Source organism: Episyrphus balteatus, chromosome 3 (genome assembly GCF_945859705.1).
Source record: "Episyrphus balteatus chromosome 3, idEpiBalt1.1, whole genome shotgun sequence".
NCBI lineage: Eukaryota > Metazoa > Arthropoda > Insecta > Diptera > Syrphidae > Episyrphus > Episyrphus balteatus.
In genome coordinates this window covers 92,420,445-92,439,427 of record NC_079136.1, presented here as the reverse complement: position 1 = coordinate 92,439,427, position 18,983 = coordinate 92,420,445, and the positions used below count along the sequence as shown (strand labels likewise).

Below are 18,983 nucleotides of genomic sequence, written 5' to 3'. Positions count from 1 at the left end.
ACTTCTTATTCTTACGGCCATATTATTCACTAGTTTAAAAAATACATCTGGATGTAAAGAATTTGAAATGTCAAAAATAAATCCAAATCCATAATATTACTATCACACCGAGATAAAAATAGTAATTTTTAACTATTTTCATAATTAAAATCGGGATAACTATTTTGGATTTGGATTTACTTTTGACATTTGACAATTTTACATCCAGATGTATTGTTTAAACTAGTGAATAATATGGCCGTTAGGATAGTTTTCACTGCACATTTTGTTTACTGTTTTTTTTTCAGGTATTGGAGTAACGGTTTTTCGTAAACGAAAGAGATAAATCTTAAGGGAGCGACAAAAAATGCATATGACGAAGCCTCCCGCTTCTACCCTACCACTACCTTCCGGTATGGTCAAGCATTTAAAGATGAAAAAAATGAAAAATTAAATTTATTAGATTTGCTTAAATTGGCTCTCAAAGGTTGTTTAGTTAAGCTTGCTTAAATATTTAATTCGTTTTTAAGCAACGTTGCTTAAATTTGTATTTAAAATCGAATTCCCACAGATGATTAATTAAACGATAGTTGTGTCAAAAAATGAGGGGAAATTAATTAATCTAGTACAAAATACTACTACATTTTAGAAACACCACGTGGTTTTGACATTTTGTAAGTATGTATTTGTAAACAAATATTCTTAAATTTGTGTAGGTAAGTATTTACTTATAACTAACTAATAGCTATGAAATGTGTAGGGTTACCATCGAGTGCATATATAAGTTATAATTTAACATACTACTAGCTCCACTCCAGTGAAAAAAAAGTGCTTTAAATCAGTTTCTAGAAATGTATTCGTTTTATTTAGAAAATTGTTCATACCCATTACACAATACAGTAAAAAAAAAAAACAGTAAATATTTAACAAATTATTCTTTTTATTAATATTTTTCTTTTATTTAACATCATCTTGATTTAATCCCATGTCACCCATTTTTGATAAAATATTTGAACAATATGCAGTTACTGTTAAGCCATCACGAGATGGCAAACATGGTCCCAAAAATTCCAATAGCATAGGTGTCTTTCGAACCACTGTAGAGTAATCATCATATGAAATCAAACCATCACGGTCTAAATCAAATTTCTTGAACAACAAATCTACCATATCCTATATTGGTATAAAAAAGTTTAAGTAAGAAAAAACAAAAGTTTTTTTTATTAAATATCAAACCGCTGTTAATTCCACAACTTCGTCCTCATCTTCTCCAGTGAAAAATTTATCAACGAATTTTGTTAAAATTTCTCTATTCAAAAAATTCGTTTCATGTAAATTATATATCTAAAAATAAAAGATCTAACAATAACCCTGTTCCATTGGAGGTGGTAGTTTACTCGTGCGTAGAAATCTAGTACAACAACTAAACATTTCTATCTCCTCGAGTAGAATAAGATCACTTGATAATTGTTGTACTAGATCTACTCATGGGTAAACAACACCACCTCCAATGAAACGTGGCCAATAGAAAAATATATATTTTATACTATCGTTAAACTTACACTAAAAACAAACTTCATCTTCTCATCCAACGAATCCGACATAAAAACCGAAAACAACTTGACCCAAGCAATCGGTGGTATGTGATTTTTTGATTCTTTTGCAATCAATATCATAATTCTTTCGATTATTTGCAAATCAAAAACTTTAAACAAAACTTCAAAGAGATGAAAAAATTGTTTCTTCGTCATTGCTTTTGCTCTCGGTCCATTTAATAAAACAAATTTATGATAAATCATTAAAATGCAATTCAATTCCATTTCAGAGAATTGTGTTTGCTTCAACATTTGCTTGATCAATCCATGATAGATGTTTAAAAATCGAGTATTTTGGATTCCATCTAATGTTCCATCTAAATTGTTCATTTTATTTTTCTTGCTTTTGTTTTTAAAAATAAAATTTATTTTCATTTGAGTGATTTTGCTTGGAACACTACTTTTTGAACACACCCGTTGAATGCATTTCATTCAATAATTGAATCAAATTGAATAACAAACCAAAAGTCAAAACACAAACTGACAGCTACTATGATGAGAAAACTGCACTGTGTGTGAGTGAAAAATGTCTTCAAGAATTCGAAAAACCATCGGGCAAAAGGTATTTAAATCAAGAAATTTTCAATTAAATGAAAGTTGTCATCTATTAAAATGAATGATTTTCCATTAATTATAAATAGATCTCTCAAATTATTAAAAGAACTGATTTAGAAGATGCAATTGCCGCTCGCCTCGAGCTTCCCAGATCACTCAAATCTGCTGCACACCCAGAGTTGCATTTGTCATCTGCTGATCTCACTTCGATCACTGGAACGCACCCAAATGAATTGCTAGGCCACCTAAGTACATCTCCAATAGAAAAAGAAATTGTAGAGAGTGTAGCTTCAGTTGCATCTCGAGACCATGCCAAATCTGGAATAGCATTCAAGCTAAACCAATTATTATTTGCAAGTGATGTCCTCCGTTTAAATTTTGCATCTCCCCCGGCGACACATTCGAAAGGGTGTGTTGTTCTCGATTTTAGTTCACCCAACATTGCCAAGCCTTTCCATGTAGGTCACCTGCGGTCGACCATAATCGGTAATGTTCTTGGAAATCTTTATAAGCATTTGGGTCATGGTGTTGTGAAAATGAATTATCTGGGCGATTGGGGGACTCAGTTGGGAATGTTACAAGTTGGAGTTGAATTAGAACAACTCACAGATGAACAAATGCGAGTTAATCCCATTGAAAATCTTTATAGAGCATATGTCCGATCGAATACGGAAGCTAAAAGTGATCCCAGTATCACAGAGAAGGCTCGAAAGTATTTTACTGATTTAGAAAATGAGACAGCACCCGAAATGCAAATGCAATGGCAAAAATATAGAGCTTACACAGTTTCAGAACTTGAAGGTGTTTATCAAAGATTGGGAGTTGAATTCGATGTATATGACTGGGAATCGCAATATAGTCAAAAGGCTGTCGGTTCTATCGTTGAAATGATGAAAGATAAAAATCTGATTCATGATGAAAAAGATGGTCGAAAAATTGTCAATGTAGGAGAGAGACGTGTTCCGGTTATTAAAAGTGACGGATCGACACTGTATCTTGTGCGAGATATTGCTGCACTTTTAGATCGATTTGAACGATTTAAATTTGAGAAAATGTTCTATGTTGTAGACAATGCACAAACTGATCATTTTGATGCGCTTTTTAAGGTAACAAGTGGAATTAATGCAGATATTGGAAGGAAAGCAAAGCATATTAAGTTTGGTCGGATTCGTGGTATGAGTACGAGAACGGGAAAAGCAGTATTTTTGAAAGATCTATTGAACGAGGCTAGAGATATTATGATGGAGAAACAGTTACAGAGTCCGAGTAAGTTAAGAATTTTGTTGTTGTTTGTTTGTTTTTATATCACATAAACTTTTCATTGATTTATTAACCTTAAGAGACAACAGTCCACACAGGGGCGTATACAGGTTTACTTCTTGGGGGGGGGGGGGGGTCATGCCAAAATTTTTGGCACAACAATTTTGATAGGTGGAAAATGTGATAGTTGAATCGAACAAAAACGGAATATGATTCGTTTGCTTCCATTGAATAATTTGCCTAAAAGCAACTATGTATATATTTTTTCCCCTAGCCTAAAGTAATTTTAAAAGTTACAATAAAAAATAAAATCTTTTTTTATGTAATAAACAGTGGTAACTTTTGAATTAAAAGTCTTCTTAACCTCAGGCAAACGAATCGCATTTGAAAATAATTTTGTTTTTTAATTTTGTTTTAAAATTGAGGCCAATTTGCTGAAACGAGTCTTAAATAATTATGTGAAACATAAACCCTTAAATTAAACATAGTGGTTTGCATAAACTCAAAATTGGGTCATAAATTTCTCTAAGTTTGACATAACTTAGGGGGAAGAAATAGTAGTACTTAAGGGTTTTATGTTCTATTTAAAGTATTTTATTGACCAAAACAGAAAGAACGCGGCTTCAAAAATTGATGCATGTGGTAAAAAAGGAAATATATTTTCAATTTAATATATATTTACTCACATTCATTAACATTAACCATTTACCGGTGGTAAAATTTACAACACACATTTTTGAAACACTGTTCACTTTTTGTTTTTATATTGGTCATATATAATTTTTGACAAACAAAAATATTTACAAAACAAATTTTGTCAAATAAATAATTTTTTTATTAAATTAAATACACTTTTATTGCCACTTTCACTATTTTACACTTTTTTTCTGCAATTAAAATTGCCAAAATAATAAATTTGTTAAATTATTTTCGGTAAATTGCTCAAAAACAATTTAAATTAACTGACGTTTGTGTTGTTTGACATTTTAAATTGAAGTTCTCAGCGATTTCTCGCATGAAAGTAAATCGTTGCTAGGATGAACATAAATATTTTTTAGAAACTTAGAATAAACTAAGTAAAACATAAGAGTTATGTTCGTCCTATCTAAGACTAGAATTTATGACTAGTATGAGCAAATGGGCCTGAATGAAAAAATTTAGTTTGGAGTTTGATACACCAAATCGAGCTAAGAAAAAACTTAAAAGAAAATAAAGTTTCTTCTTTGTTTTATATACTGATGAAAATGACACTCGGTTTCGTGTCTACACGGTGCTATTACACCTTAAAGATAATTTTTGAATAAATTACCTCAGTACAAACAAAATTAAAAATTAATTGTCTAATTTTTGTTTTAAATAATTTTTTGTTGTATCGTTTTCGTATTAGAAGTGACACAAAAATGTAAAATTTTCGGGGTGGTCGTGAATTTTTTCTCGTTATAACTTAAACAGTTTTGGGCGTGCAAAAAAAAAACATAATATAAATGTAAATTTAGATTTGTACAAAAATTATGATAAGATTTTTTCGGTAAGATGAACCTTAATCGAGAAAAAAATGTAATATTGACGACTATCTCCGAAAATTTTACCTACATTTTTTCTTTGAAAACTTTTTATACGGAAACATTACAAAAAAAAAAGTTTTTTAATTAAAAAAAAATAGAGAATGAGTTTTTCTACAAAACAAGACAAAACAATCTTTTCTACAACAAACGGAAGCCGAGAAAATCACAAAAAGGCATTTTTCAAAATGGCGGCCAAAAATTTTTTTGTAAAAATGTACTTATTTATGAAATATCAATGCTTTCCGAATATTCTCAGATGATTCAATTATGTAGTTATAGTAAAAACTGAGATTTTTGACAAAAATTGAACAAACCTCAAAAAACTTCAGTTCTGCAAGATTTCAGCCTGTCCCTATTTTTTCCATTTGCTTCATAGTAAAATGTCTCTATTCACTGGACTAAAATTATAGTTTGCCTTAAAACGCGATTGAAGATTGAGTAATGTATGAAAATCGATGAGTTCTTGAGGATTAATCCGTTTATTTTTATAGGGAAAGTTGCTCTAGTGATGATTTTTTTTTACATACCCAATTCAATTTTTTTTTAAAGCTCTAAATATGTATTCTTGTTCGGATTTTAAATCTACACAAAACTCTACAGCAGAACTCAACTTAGTGTCTGTCAATTTGTAATATTATCGAACTAATGAAAATAATCCTAATCCAGCATAGCATTCGCTAAAAATATGATCGCATCCCCAAAAAATGGTAAAATAGGTTGTTTGAATACCAAAAATTTTTTTTCACTTTTCATTTTCGTTCATGTTCTAAAACTTCAATATTTTGAAAACGGTCTTTCTTAAAGGAATTGAGTATAACATAACAATTTCTTGTTTAAGTTTTGAGTTCTTGGGGGGGGGTCATGACCCCGTGACCCCCCCCTTGTATACGCCGTTGAGTCCACAAACGAATTTTGGAAATGAAGGTTCTTTAAACCAAAATTTAAGTACGCAGTTTTATAGCTACTCACATTATATTCCACACTTTTACTTTCAAAAGTAGAGCCGATATGGTTATATCTCGAGTTTTATTAAACTCATCGCTGTGATTGAAGTCTTCGAGCTCAATTCTTATATTCTTATGTATATTTAGAATGGGAAATAGTCTGGATTTAGCATACTTAAATTAGTAAAAAAAACTCGCGTTGTTTAACCCCTCGAAGATCATACATAAAAGACGTGAATTAATGCTACCAGACTTTTGTAATCGATATTAGACCGCATAGAACTATTCAACTACGAACTTAAATTTTTGTTAAAATACATACCTACTACCATTTCCAAAATTTTCTGTGCTTTAACACTTAAGAGCATCCAATAAGGTTTTTGTTTCGTACAAAAATCAATGTACCTATTTTTGATTTAGATCTGTCAAAAAAAAACTGATATTGACCATTTTTGCCTTCGTTTCAAACAAATTAATTTATTTTTCCAGACCTGGATTTTTCGGCAAATTGAACACTCATATTTAGCAAGATTTTGTTTGATAATAATTTGTTTTGGTATCAAGAAAGAATTAAAATAGTTTTGAATTCAAATGGAAGTTATTTTTAGTGAGTTAATTTATTCGTCCAGCTCATCTTCGGATAAAAAAAAATCAACGGTCGAAAGAATATTTGACAACTACAATTGCTGCCTAGTTCACAGACACAAATACACACCAATACTATAGCCAATAAAAATCAATTTGAAAACGTATTCGTTTCGTAACAAAAAAAAAATTAATTTACCTTTAGATCAAAATACAAATTTACCAAAGGAAAACCCGATTGTTAACGTGAAGAAATTTATACAAATAAAGTACCTCGGAAAGTGAACATACAATTTACATATATGTAAATAAGGTGTTTTTTTTTATTAATTGAAATTTCCATTTGCCACAAAAAATCAATTATTTTTTATCTTCTGTTAAAAAATACCAGGAAGTAGGTACTGGTATCTTTTTGCCAAAAGAGATTTTTTTTTTATCCAAGATCAAATTTTCCAAATCTCGATTTTTAACGAGGTTGACATCTACATATTGTCGGCGTAAAGCCGACTTTTTACCGAAAATGAGTTAATGATGCAGCTTTACTAATCTGCTCTTTCCGAATTTTAAAACCGTTTTTGTCAAAAAAAATTTCATTCCGCAGATAATATAATTTAATGGGACATAGAACAATAAAATCAGGGAAGTAACCTTTTGAAAATGAGCCCGAGTATTCTTATATTTTGTTCTAAGTCCACTTTTTATTTAGGAAAAAACGTACTTGTATAGGAATTGTTCTATGTCCAATTTTGGGTTTTTAGTTTTAAAAAATATTTAAAAATAGTATGCACCTACTAATGAGTTAAACGTGTATATTTTATTCAAAAAAAAAAACATAACTTGAATGGCAAACGAGCAGAAAATTGTCGCTTTAAACCAATTTGAAACTTAAAAATCGTCCAATGTAAAATTTGCATTTTGTGACTTACAACAATTTTGCTTTACGGTGACAATATATTTGCATACGCAACTTTACCAACACCAGGGTACTTGACATTTATGTTAGCATTTGGTTTTGTAAATTTTGAAATTTTTGACTTTTGGCTATATACATTTGCCACAAGAGATCATTGGATTTGCTACAAAATCTCTGGAAATAGTTATATAGTACCGTGCATTTATAATTTTTATATACTAATGGACGACCCAGCAGTTTTTACCACCCCCAACATTTTTTTTCTCATTAATAGAGAATTGGCTTAATATCACAAACTCATAACCCAGATTTTTCGCACTCTTGAAATTCACCTTTTGATCGCCACCATAGATTTTAGTTTTTATCAAATATCTCGACTCCTATTCATCCTAGGTTAGTGTTTGTAATGCAATAAACATAGACAATTAAATTTCCCATAATTTTTTTTTTCAAACTAGTTTTATTAAAATTAAAATCAAACAGATTACCTATCCGGTAGTTACAATTAATAGATTTAAGCAGATCAGGCCCATCAATTAGACCCGTTATAAGTTGATGAATAAATACAATGTCGTTCTTAACTCTCCTTGAGACAAGGTTTGAATCTGCAGTAGGTTGATTCAATGCTCATAGGAAGGAAGGTTAAAAATGTCCGTCCATGGTAAGCCTTTTAAGGCGAAGCGAAAAAAAATTACTGACTGATTCTATTCTTTTTATATTGATTCTGTCAAAAGGTGTCCAAACTTGAGATGCATATTTTAAGTGGGGGCGAACTAAGCAGCTGTAAAGAGCTAATCTAATGTAAGGGTGCTCTTTTCACCAACGCTTAACAAAACCTAACATAGAATTGGCCTAGTTTACAATCAGGTTTATGTGCTCTGTGAAATCGAGATTGGAGTTAAAGTTAACACCAAGGTCTTTAAAGCTATGCACACGGAATAAAGTGTGATGAGATATTTTATAATCATATAGACTAGGAGTTTTTTTCTTTGAAAAGGTCACGGTCTGGCATTTAGTCGGGTTGAGATTTAAACCGTTCTTTGTAAACCAAATAGCAAATCTACCAAGATCATCTTGCAAGGATATGCGGTCATTCACAGAGCTTATGCTTTTGTAAATTTTCATATCATCTGCAAAAATAAGAATTTAACTCTTATGTAAACATAAGGGTACGTCATTAATAGCTAAAATAAAAAGAAGAGGTCCCAGGTGACTGCCTTGCTGGACACCCGATTTGGCAATGAAGGATTTTGAGAAGGTCCCTATGAATTTCACCTGATATGACCTATTTTTAAGGTAAGAAGAAATCCAAGTGATTAAACTTAAAGGAAAACCAAACATTTTTAATTAAAACCTTATGATGTCTTGAGAATTATTTTTTGAGTAAATAGATTAAGCTTTAAAAATGGTTAAAATTATCAACGGGCTAGATAAAAACTTTAATAAAGTGCAATGGTAATTTTAGCCCTGGGACCAATAACAATGAGTCATATGTCGTTGAAAAGGTATTTTTACCTAGATCAATTTTTTATATGTCGACAAGCTTTAATTCGCTGTGGAGAAAGAGTTATAGACATAAATTTGGAACAGGGTAAGAACGGATTCCGAAATCTAACTTTGACGAATCCAAATTTTGAATAAGTCGAGATTATGACAAATTAATTATTTGAATAGAAAGTTTAAAAAACGACTAAAGTTCCCAAAAAAAAAAAATTTAATTTGTCCTCTTTTATCAAAACAGAATTTGTAGATGACACTCCTGATTAAAAAAAAAAAAATCAGAAAAACAACCAAATGTTAATTTCGGTGAATTTGATTAAAACGTATTGAAATACAATGGATTTTTTTGTTTCATTTAGTTTTAAATTATTAAGTACATACTTACCTTGAACAGTTTTGTTTTTCTGGAATTACCGATCTCTTCAACGTGTATCATTTTTGTGTAAAAATTATATTAATTACAATTCAAGCAGTTTATACATTTTGATTGATGATTTAAGTTTGTTGTTGTTCTTCTTCTATTTATAAAATCTTTTTCATAACCATATTCGTTCAAATTAATGATGGCAATTTTTCATTTTAAGCAACAAAAATTAATGTCTCATCTTTGGATTCGACTGTCGCCGATGTTCTTGGTGTTTCAGCTGTGATAATTAACGATCTTAAGCAACGTCGTCAAAGAGACTACGATTTTGATTGGAACAACGCCTTGCAAACGAACGGTGACACAGGCATTAAATTGCAATATACACACTGCCGGTTATCAAGTCTCCTGGAAAATATGTCCCATGTACAAGTAGCTGAACATCCCAATGGAAATTTATTGCAAGAACCTGTTGCCTTGGAACTCATCGTTCAAATTGCTCGATTTGATCAATCTATACTAAAAGCTGCCGAGACTCTTGAGGCATGTGTGCTTGTTACATATTTATTCTCACTATGGTAATACACAGTAGTTGTAATTTGTTTTGTGTATTTTTTCTTTTTAATTAAAAATAATCCTTGTTAGCAATTGCACTAGCCGGGCTCTGAAACTTCTCAAAGTCAAAGGAGAACCATCTGCGGAAATTCAAGCTAACCGGTTGCTATTATTTACTGCAGCACGTGAAGTTTTAGGATGTGGAATGAAAATACTTGGTTTAAAACCATTGACAAAAATGTAGAACTAAGATGATAACAATAAAAAAAAATATATTTTAAATGACAATTTTATTTATCTTTGTATGTGGCTAGGAATTATTTTATTTGGATGAAGCTTTAGAACATTTTATCGCTTCTTCCAGGTATATTTCCTACGAGCTCCTTCTTGACCAAACTTCTTTCTCTCACGACGACGATAGTCACGGGTTAGTAAGCCAGCTAAAAAAGTATAAAACCATTTTATAAAAGATTTCAATATATGTAAGACTGAAATTCGTTTACCTAATCGCATTTCTTCAATCATATCTTGATCGACAAAACTTCTTAAGCTCATTGCGATACCCCAGCGAATAGCACCTGCTTGGCCGGACCAGCCACCACCTGCGACATTAGCTTCAATATCAACTTTTCCAAGCATGTTGGTGAAAATTAAAGGAAAGATTATCTGCAATGAAAAATTATTTCAAAATAAAAATGTTTGTTTTTATACACTCAACCAATTTAATCAAAAAATATAATAAGGACGGGAAAATGAAGAGCTTTTTCTTGAAATGTAAAAATTTTTAGAACGGCTAATCGTACAAAATTTTAATAGAAGAACAAAACCAAAATAAAAAGGTTTCAAACTCAATTTAAAACTGTCCACTTTAGTCATGTTGGGTAATTTTTAGTGTGATTTTGTTGCACACTTCAAAAATGTTACCCATTCTAATCCGTTACAAATTTAGCCATAAGAATTTTTTGGAAAGAAAATTAAGCTGTCAAAAAGCCGGAAAGTAACTAACTAGGAGGATATCGTTTGATCGTTGTACATCGATATATCTGCAACCTATTTTCAATAAATAAATTTGTTTGCTATCATCAATTCAATTCAATTGAAAAAAAAATGAATTTGTTTACGATATTGATTAAGATTGCACGATCCACATCGCTTAAAAATTATATTTTGAAAAATCACTTATGTCGTTTTCTATTGACGAATCTCAGAATGAGATTTGTGAATTTGACAGCTGAAAGGGGGGGTGAAGAGGGGAAATAGTGGACAAATCTCAGATTTCATGATCTATTTGCGTCTTGAGATTCAAAAAAATGACAAAAAAATGAATCTGAGATTCAAGAATCTGATTCTGGATTTTTATCAAGATTCACGCATACAAACAAACCCACTTTCACACACACTCCTCTGTTTGACATTTGTCTGAACATTTGTTGTTGTTTTTTTTTTTTATACGCACAGATTTCGCACACAATTACACAACTAGATTTCATATTCTATTTGCAGTGGAAAATCTGAGAATTTTACACAAAAATCTCAAAAGTCAATAGAAAACGACATTAGAATTCAGATCTTTTTTTTTTTTTGTATTGCTTCAACATTTTTGCATTAGATTCAATGATCTGTTGTGACAAATGGAAATTACCAAGATACTAATATTTATTTGTAAATGTGTTTGAGAAATTTTCAATACAAAGAAAACATGGTCAAGAATTTACGAAAACAAATGTTCACATAAATGTCAAATACAGCGGTGTGTGTGAAAGTTCCTGTGCAAAAATGTAGGTGTATTTCGATGAAAATCGATTTCTGGAAAGTTTCGGATCAAAACACAAAAAATGAGATAAAAAATAACATTGGCAAACAAGGTTTTTTGTTACAGAATCCAAGTTATACTTTTCTAAAGGTTTTGTGAGCTCGAATCTGAAATCAGAAAAGTTTTATCGCATAACCTAAAGATATCGCATGCCGTTTTTTTTTTTTACAGTTTTGAGGATATGTCCTTACGCATAGTAATTTGTTTTAATTAATAAACTAACTATTTTTTTCTTTTAAAATCCGTTGAAATCTTTTCAAAATTTCTTTTCTTTTCCGAGAAATCTTAAGGTGAATTCAACTTATTTGGTTTATTCCATATTTATTTGCGTTTTATAGCAAATGTCGAAAAGTTTTGAAACGTACAATTTTTTACATAAGGTTCCATTTGAATTCCCATTAGTTTTAATGTTTTGAACAAGAAAAGGTTTATATTTTTTCAGGCTAGTATATTTTTAATAAGAACATACGGAAATGCAAACAGAAATTTATGTCAAAATTTTAAAGCGATCGGTAAAGAACTAGTCGATATTTGCTATTAAAAGCATGGGCAATCACTCGGCGTTATCACGAATTCCATTCGTATCATAGAGACGTTTTGTATAAAATTTTCCATTACGAATGAATTCCGTGATTGTTTTTTTTTGGGAATCGTAACAAATTGCCGATACGAATGGAATTCGTGATAATGCCGACTATATTGCACATGCAACCATGTGTAGTGTATGGGCACTATAAACTAAAATTTTGTTATGCTTTTCGTTTCACAGTACGCAGCAGTCGAAATTCTTTCCTGTGGTAAAAATCAAATCTCACTCGCATTTAAATGTTCAGGTCTTATTTCTTGCCCCAAAAGAGTGTTTTTTACTTTGGGGACTTAAAATAATTGTCTTTTCGATTCAGCAAGGTACTAAACTTAAATTTTTTATTTTTTTTTTTATTTTGGCTTTGACGGCTGTGGAGATTAAGACAATTTTCACTTCAGCTTCATTCGAAACTCATCTTTGCCTATTTCGACGGATCTTATTGGCTGTTGTAAACTGAATGTCGAGGACTGAGATTAAGATCGAGATGGCTAGAGATACAAATGCTAGGTTGATGCTGAGGTTTATTGTGGACTCTCGGCGTAAAAAAAAATATATTATTCTTTAAGAACAAAACGTGATGGTACAGAAATCCAAAAGAGCCTTGTGTACAGGGTGTCTCGTAAGTAGATAAAGACAAGTTAAGGATTAAGGATTCTTGGAAATATTCTTAGAAAAAATTGTTTTACAGTAACATGCTCCATGCTCTGCAAAGATACAACTTAGCGGCGATTTAAGAAAACTCTTACTTTGGTGCACCTATTTACATAACTAAGGACCTGGCGGCAGAACAACCAGCGCTAAATCGCAATGAAAGCAATTCCATTGGAGATGGTAAACAACTCATGAATAGAAGATCAAGACTTGATATGTGGAAGTGCATATCGGAGTTCATAATTAATCGCATAACAACAAGATAAATTCATACTAAAATTAATGTGATGTATTAAAAAATTTGGCAAAATAACCATACATTCTATTACATTGCAAACAGCAATAATTCTAAAAAAAATTCAAGAAAATAAAAATATATAATGACTTAACCATTGATTGGTATATCATTTAGCAATTACAAAGCACCTCCAGACTATCATATCATAACCATAACCAAGCTAGCCATTCAGTCGGTTATTTAAGTGTACCTAATATAATCATTTGGAAATTTCGCTGAAACATTATGTAAAATAAAGAAACTTTAAGCACATTTATATGATTGTATGTGTCATTTTATTCTTCCGCTTATCAATTTCTTAATAGAATAAACAAAAGTAACAGCTTACATTTTTCGCCGTCCTGTGATATTGCGATTCGTCGTTTTCAGTCTCTGTACCGACTCTACCAAATGACGGCGAATACTTTTCTTTTCTTATCGGATTATTTTCATCAGAACAAGTAAATTAAATGCCGCGCCACCACCACCGCCGCCGTAGCCAGCGCAGAATGGGCAATAAGAAACGAGCAAAAGACGAGTGCTTTTTTTTAAGCTTCAAATGGAATAATTTATCTAAAAATCATAGTCTCACTTGTAGAGAAAGATTTCATAAATATGTACACCAAAACACTACTACCATCATCAACATCATCATCATCGTCAGTAGCACAACATTCTCAAAAGATATAGACTTGAGTAATTGAACTTGCCACCTTGAATATCAACTCTATTTAAATAAAAAAAATATAAAAAAAAAAGATCTATCGTACTTATTCATAGGTTAAGTAGATTTCTTTCTTCTTTTCAATCAGAGAAATATCTTCTGCTTAGTGCACCTGAAAGTGCCATGCAAACATGCGTTATTTGGAGGCAACAAACTCGTCCACTTGTTGACTACGGAAAGCCTTGACTTGGATTCTCTCGTTCGCTCGGTGCACACAAGTCTGATTTGTAATGCAATTTCTTAAGGTATCTATCCACATGATGTATTAAGTACAAAGCGATTTGAAAAATCTAATACAAAAATCCCTACAAAAAATCGCACAGCTAAACATTTCTTTCTGCTTTCTTGTACTACCAATACCAACTATTTATAAATAGTCGCGTTCCTTTTGAAGTGGTAGACAACTCATGAGTAGGTTCACTGGCCAACAATTTTCAACTTTTTAAAATTTTCCAAAATACTATTTAGTGCCTAAAAATTTGTTCGAAATTTGTTTGAAAAATGTGAATTTCATTTTTCTTGAAGAAAAAGTATAAATTATTTAGTAGAAAAACTATATTGAGTTATAAAATTAACATTATTTACATTTACAAGTTTGAAGGCCAAATTTGGATTGAATTGTTTGCAAATCACGGTAACATTGTGGTTTATCTTGGAAACACAGTGGTATTTAAGGGGGGAAATCCCTCCGGAATTTTTTATTTTTGCATTATTTTTTTTTTGCGTAATAAATTTATTTATCAACCGAAGAAACTATTTTCAGTGGTCTTAGCCTTAAATGAAGCCTCAAAAGTGCCTAGATAGTCCCGAAACCAATGCGCTCCGAATCTACCATAGTACGAAAACGAAAACTTTAAACGCATTTTTTTCGAAACTAATTTTTTTCCGCGCCGTGCAATGTAACTCAAAAACTAATGAAGCTGTCGACTTGAAATTTGAAGCAAATTACTCCTTAAATCATTGGCCACAATCATGAATAAAAGTTGAATAAAATTTGTACAGTACCTAAATATTTTTTTTAACTACTTCTTTGTTTTTTTCGTTTTTTTGATTTCTAATTTTTATTTTTCATTTAAATAAAAAATAAAATTTAGGTTCATGCAATGCGTATTAATATCATCTAACGGAAAAAAATTTCCTTTTTGATTTAAGATGATTTCCTGGACCTGTACATTGCACGGCGAAAACTAGAGGCGTCAACTTTGAAAGGCTCCAGAGCCGCCATTTTGTTATTTTTTCATTTCAAAAAATTTTTTTGCAATTCTTGATAATGTCAGTAATATCTTGTCTTTTTCCAAATTTCAATAAGTGCTTTCAGTTTTTCATAAAAAAATAGTGAAAAAGGTGTCGTCTGGAGGGATTTCCCCCCTTAAAATTTTAAAGCTGATTTTTGGTAATAAACTATTAAAAATATTTAATTGAAATTAATTTTTCAACTATGTCAACTAAAATATATGAAAATATATGAAGGGCCCAGGGGAAAAACGGCACATGTCCACTTTTTGTCAAAAATACACTAATGATGAGGTCTTGTAGTATTTACTGAGCACTATCTGATGGCATCCTTACTTTTATAAAACAAATTTAAGCCTTGCTGAAAAAAAATTAATTGTGTGCTTTTACATAGTACTAATTTGTTTGCAGAACAAAATTTTAAAATGCGTTTTTCTCGAAATGAGTTGGAATGGACTTGTGCTGTTTTTCCCCTGGACCCTTTATATTGATAAAAATTTCCATATTTTTTTTTTTTTTTTCAAAATTCACTGGCATCAAAAAGTATTTCGGCCCTTATATCAAGTTGTATGGATTTGGATTCAGTAAGCTCAAAAATCATTTTGGTTTCTAGTTTTTGAAATTATTTAATTTTCATATTTGGGGGAGAGTTTAAACAAATTTTTTAAGCTTTCCTTATTTTGAGCTCTTATTCAAATTTTCCAGAAAAATGTATATTAAACTTAATGTATTTAGGGTCAGTATACCTAAAAACCACATTCGTTTATTTCTAGGAGCTCTATTTTTTGAAATATTATAGTATTTTGGTTCACTAAGCCTATAAAAATCACACTGGTTCCTTTCTAGGAGCTCTAATTGTTTAGATATTTTCATTTTTTGACATTTTGGAGGTAATTTCATATAATATATGTTTTAGTTTTTCTTATCACATGTGTTTTTATAGTTTTGCTGGAAAAATTTATTTCGATTGTAGTGTATTTCACTTGAGTAAGTAAAATATAAATACAAAAAAAAAATTTTAACAAAGAAAAATTTGTATGAATTTGTATGCCTTTTTATGTATGAATAATTTAAAAACTAGAGCTGCTAGGAAAAAACTAATGTTGTTTTCGGAATTAGCACCTTCTACTTTGTAAGAAATGATAACACTAGTTTACAAAATAAATAAAAAAATTTTGGAAACCAAGTGCCGTTATACTTTTCGTACACATTTGAGCCCAGAAAACTCGAAATTCTAGTCAAAAAAATGTTTAGGGATAGGTTTTCGAGATATGATTTTTCAAAGTTTTTTTGTCGTTGTTTTTAATAGAATACTTAGTTTTCGGGCCTTATCTTGAGTAATAAACGATCAATTGGACAGAAGAACCAGCACCTGAAAGCTAAAAAAAATTTTTCCTACTGAACGAAAAAATCAAAATCTTTCGAATCCTCATACTTTTAAATCTTGAATGTGTAGTGGCTAAGATAAAAAGGTACTTTTCTTCAAAATCTATGGATAGGTTACAAAGATATGACCATTATTATAACGATCAAAATTTTCGACCCTTTTCGTTACTTTTTGAGTTTTTGTCTACAACTTGAAAAGCAAACCGAATTTGAAAATTTGTATTAAGTAACTTTTTTTTAGATAAAAAAAAATCATCTTATTTTTATGTGAAAACAATTAATAATTTTAAAAACAGCCACATAGAAAATTCATAATAAAATGAAAAAAGAGCTCACTTTAAAATTTAAACAGGATTTAAACGAATTCCGCTTATTTTAAGCGAAAATCGTATTGTTTTAAAACGGTGTGATTTAATGTGGGTATTATCTTATTTTAAGGTGCCCTCTTTTGCTCCGTGCAAAACCAAATTACATTTGAAAACCTTTGTTTGTTTTTTTTGGGTACAAACCATTTTGTTTTCAAATTTACGTTCTATCCTACTAAAAACACACTACAGTTACAAAAATAAAAACTTTAAATATTCCTTTATGTGCATGTGAATGCGACCTTTAATGCCCGCAAAGCAATTAACTTGAATTTTTGTATAAATTTTAGCAACGCAGAGAGTAGGGAGAAAACCACACCAGCAATGCAATTGATGCGGAATATAAATTGCCTAGTTTTTGAGTGAGACAAAGTGCACAATTTTCACAGAAGACCGAAGTGAAAAAAAAAGATTTAGATCTTTGCTAGTAAAAGGTGTGGGGGTTCAAAGCTACCTATGTATGTACCTATCTTGTGGATATAATTGATTCAAACGATGTGGCAGAGTATTTTAGTTGCTGTAAAAAATTTACGGAACAAAAAAAAAAGAAAACAAAACATTTCATTATTTGATGAATGGCGAATGAATGAATGAGCTTCCCAAGCTGATAGTAACCGGATTGGAGTTCAATTAACTAACGCGTTACCGCATCGATTTAATACTTATTTTTATGGTTGAAACTATTTATATTCAGTAGAAATGAAATGGAAATAGTAAAAACACAATCTACATCGATTACTTTTTGCCGGTCCCATGTTTCAACAGAGTCTGGGATCGTCAGACTGCCGGAAAAATGCCTCAACTCTTCCAATTGGGAGAAATTTTCATGTGACTAAACTAGACACTGCAAATCAAAATGGAAAATTAATTAAATAGACAGCTTACAAATGAAAGAAATAAATAATTTGTATTTAAATTTAATTTATATGGAAATTGAATTAAAATAACGGGGATAATTTTGTGTATGTTACGAGTTACAAAGTTTTCAAATTGATTGAAAAGTCGGTTTTTTGTTTTTGATGCATTACTTAGGGGATTGCAAACATTTTTTGGGTTTTCTTCAGACTTGTCACAATTTTTTTTTTTTTGCTTTTTTGCTTTTTCAAGAGTACTTTTTTTTCGAAAAGGAGCCAACAAGTCATCAGTTTTTATATTAACCAGCTTTAGGCGGTTTTGTTAGGGAAGTAAAGGATTCTGGGAATTTGGCAAGGTAGAGCATGCAGAGCGAAGCGAAGAAAGCGTCATTGCATAATTTTGATTCTGGATGTTTGAATATGGTGATACGAAGATCAAACTTAAAAGGCATATTTAAGGACAGGTCAAACTAAGGTTGTATAAAGAGAACGAGTTTTTAAACTATCGTTTTAAAAGGCTAGTCCTGAGTTGGCCTTATGAATTATATGAGCGGTATACTTTAGAAAATTAAGTTCACGATCAGATAAAAGATCAAGTTTAGAAATTAGAAAGGAGATACCGATAAACATAAATATTGAAATTTTGACTTTTAAAATGGGAGGGTCCACACGCGAAGAAAAGTGAGAGTACTATGTTGTGCATTTTTTTTCTGTCTTTACCCCACCATGTAGATCCGTTACTTTTATTCTAAGTTAAAACTTAGCAGAGATCAGAAATAAATCTCAACCTTTTGAAAAATTCTTCAATAACTCTTATTTGTTGCAATTTTCAATAAAGGGCATAAAATAACCTTTATTTAAAAAAAAAGAAAAATTTCGGTCAAAGTCTAAGAGAAATCTTTATTTTGTATTTTTACCGACTTCCAAAAAGGAGGAGGTATGCAATTCGTCTGTATTTTTTTTATGTCATCACAGTGGAAAGCTACATAATTTTCATCTTTACATTTTATTTTAAGCAAAAATACATATAATCTTGGGTCAAAGAACTTTGAGTGTCTATTATAAGTTGAACTTAAAACAAAAAAATAAGCAAAACATGCTTTTCATATTTATTTTTGCAAAATAAAGACATTTTTGACATATTCGATGTTTTGCTTTGAATAAACCACTTTTGATTTATTTTCAGCGAAAAGGGTTAAAGGTTGACCTTTTCCATTTATTTTTTTGGAAAAATCTTTCACGAAAGCTGAAAAAGAGAAATTAACAAAAAGTAATATAC

The 18,983-nt window shown here is 30.7% G+C and overlaps 3 protein-coding genes across 3 annotated transcripts in view; 1 reads left to right on the top strand and 2 right to left on the bottom strand.

The window, feature by feature from the left end:
* Positions 1-899: 899 nt before the first annotated feature.
* Positions 900-1,957, bottom strand: LOC129913641 (calaxin-like). Its single transcript, XM_055992409.1, has 3 exons — positions 1,542-1,957; positions 1,216-1,323; positions 900-1,152 (listed from the first exon to the last, which is right to left on the bottom strand). Exons 1-3 carry the CDS (start codon positions 1,947-1,949, stop codon positions 937-939), a joined length of 732 nt encoding a protein of 243 aa, XP_055848384.1. The 5' UTR covers positions 1,950-1,957; the 3' UTR covers positions 900-936.
* On the top strand, positions 1,940-10,059 carry LOC129913639 (probable arginine--tRNA ligase, mitochondrial). Its single transcript, XM_055992407.1, has 4 exons — positions 1,940-2,136; positions 2,216-3,395; positions 9,481-9,838; positions 9,906-10,059. The coding sequence occupies exons 1-4, from the start codon at positions 2,101-2,103 to the stop codon at positions 10,057-10,059; spliced, it is 1,728 nt and encodes a 575-aa protein (XP_055848382.1). The 5' UTR covers positions 1,940-2,100.
* Positions 10,060-10,086: 27 nt separating this feature from the next.
* Positions 10,087-18,983, bottom strand: part of LOC129913640 (28S ribosomal protein S9, mitochondrial) — a 28,678-nt gene continuing 19,781 nt past the window's right edge. The window contains exons 7-8 of the mRNA XM_055992408.1: positions 10,319-10,481; positions 10,087-10,255 (exon numbers count right to left, since the gene is read on the bottom strand). Coding sequence (XP_055848383.1) covers positions 10,164-10,255; positions 10,319-10,481 — 255 coding nt within the window. The 3' untranslated portion in view covers positions 10,087-10,163. The remainder of the gene's footprint in view (positions 10,256-10,318; positions 10,482-18,983) is intronic.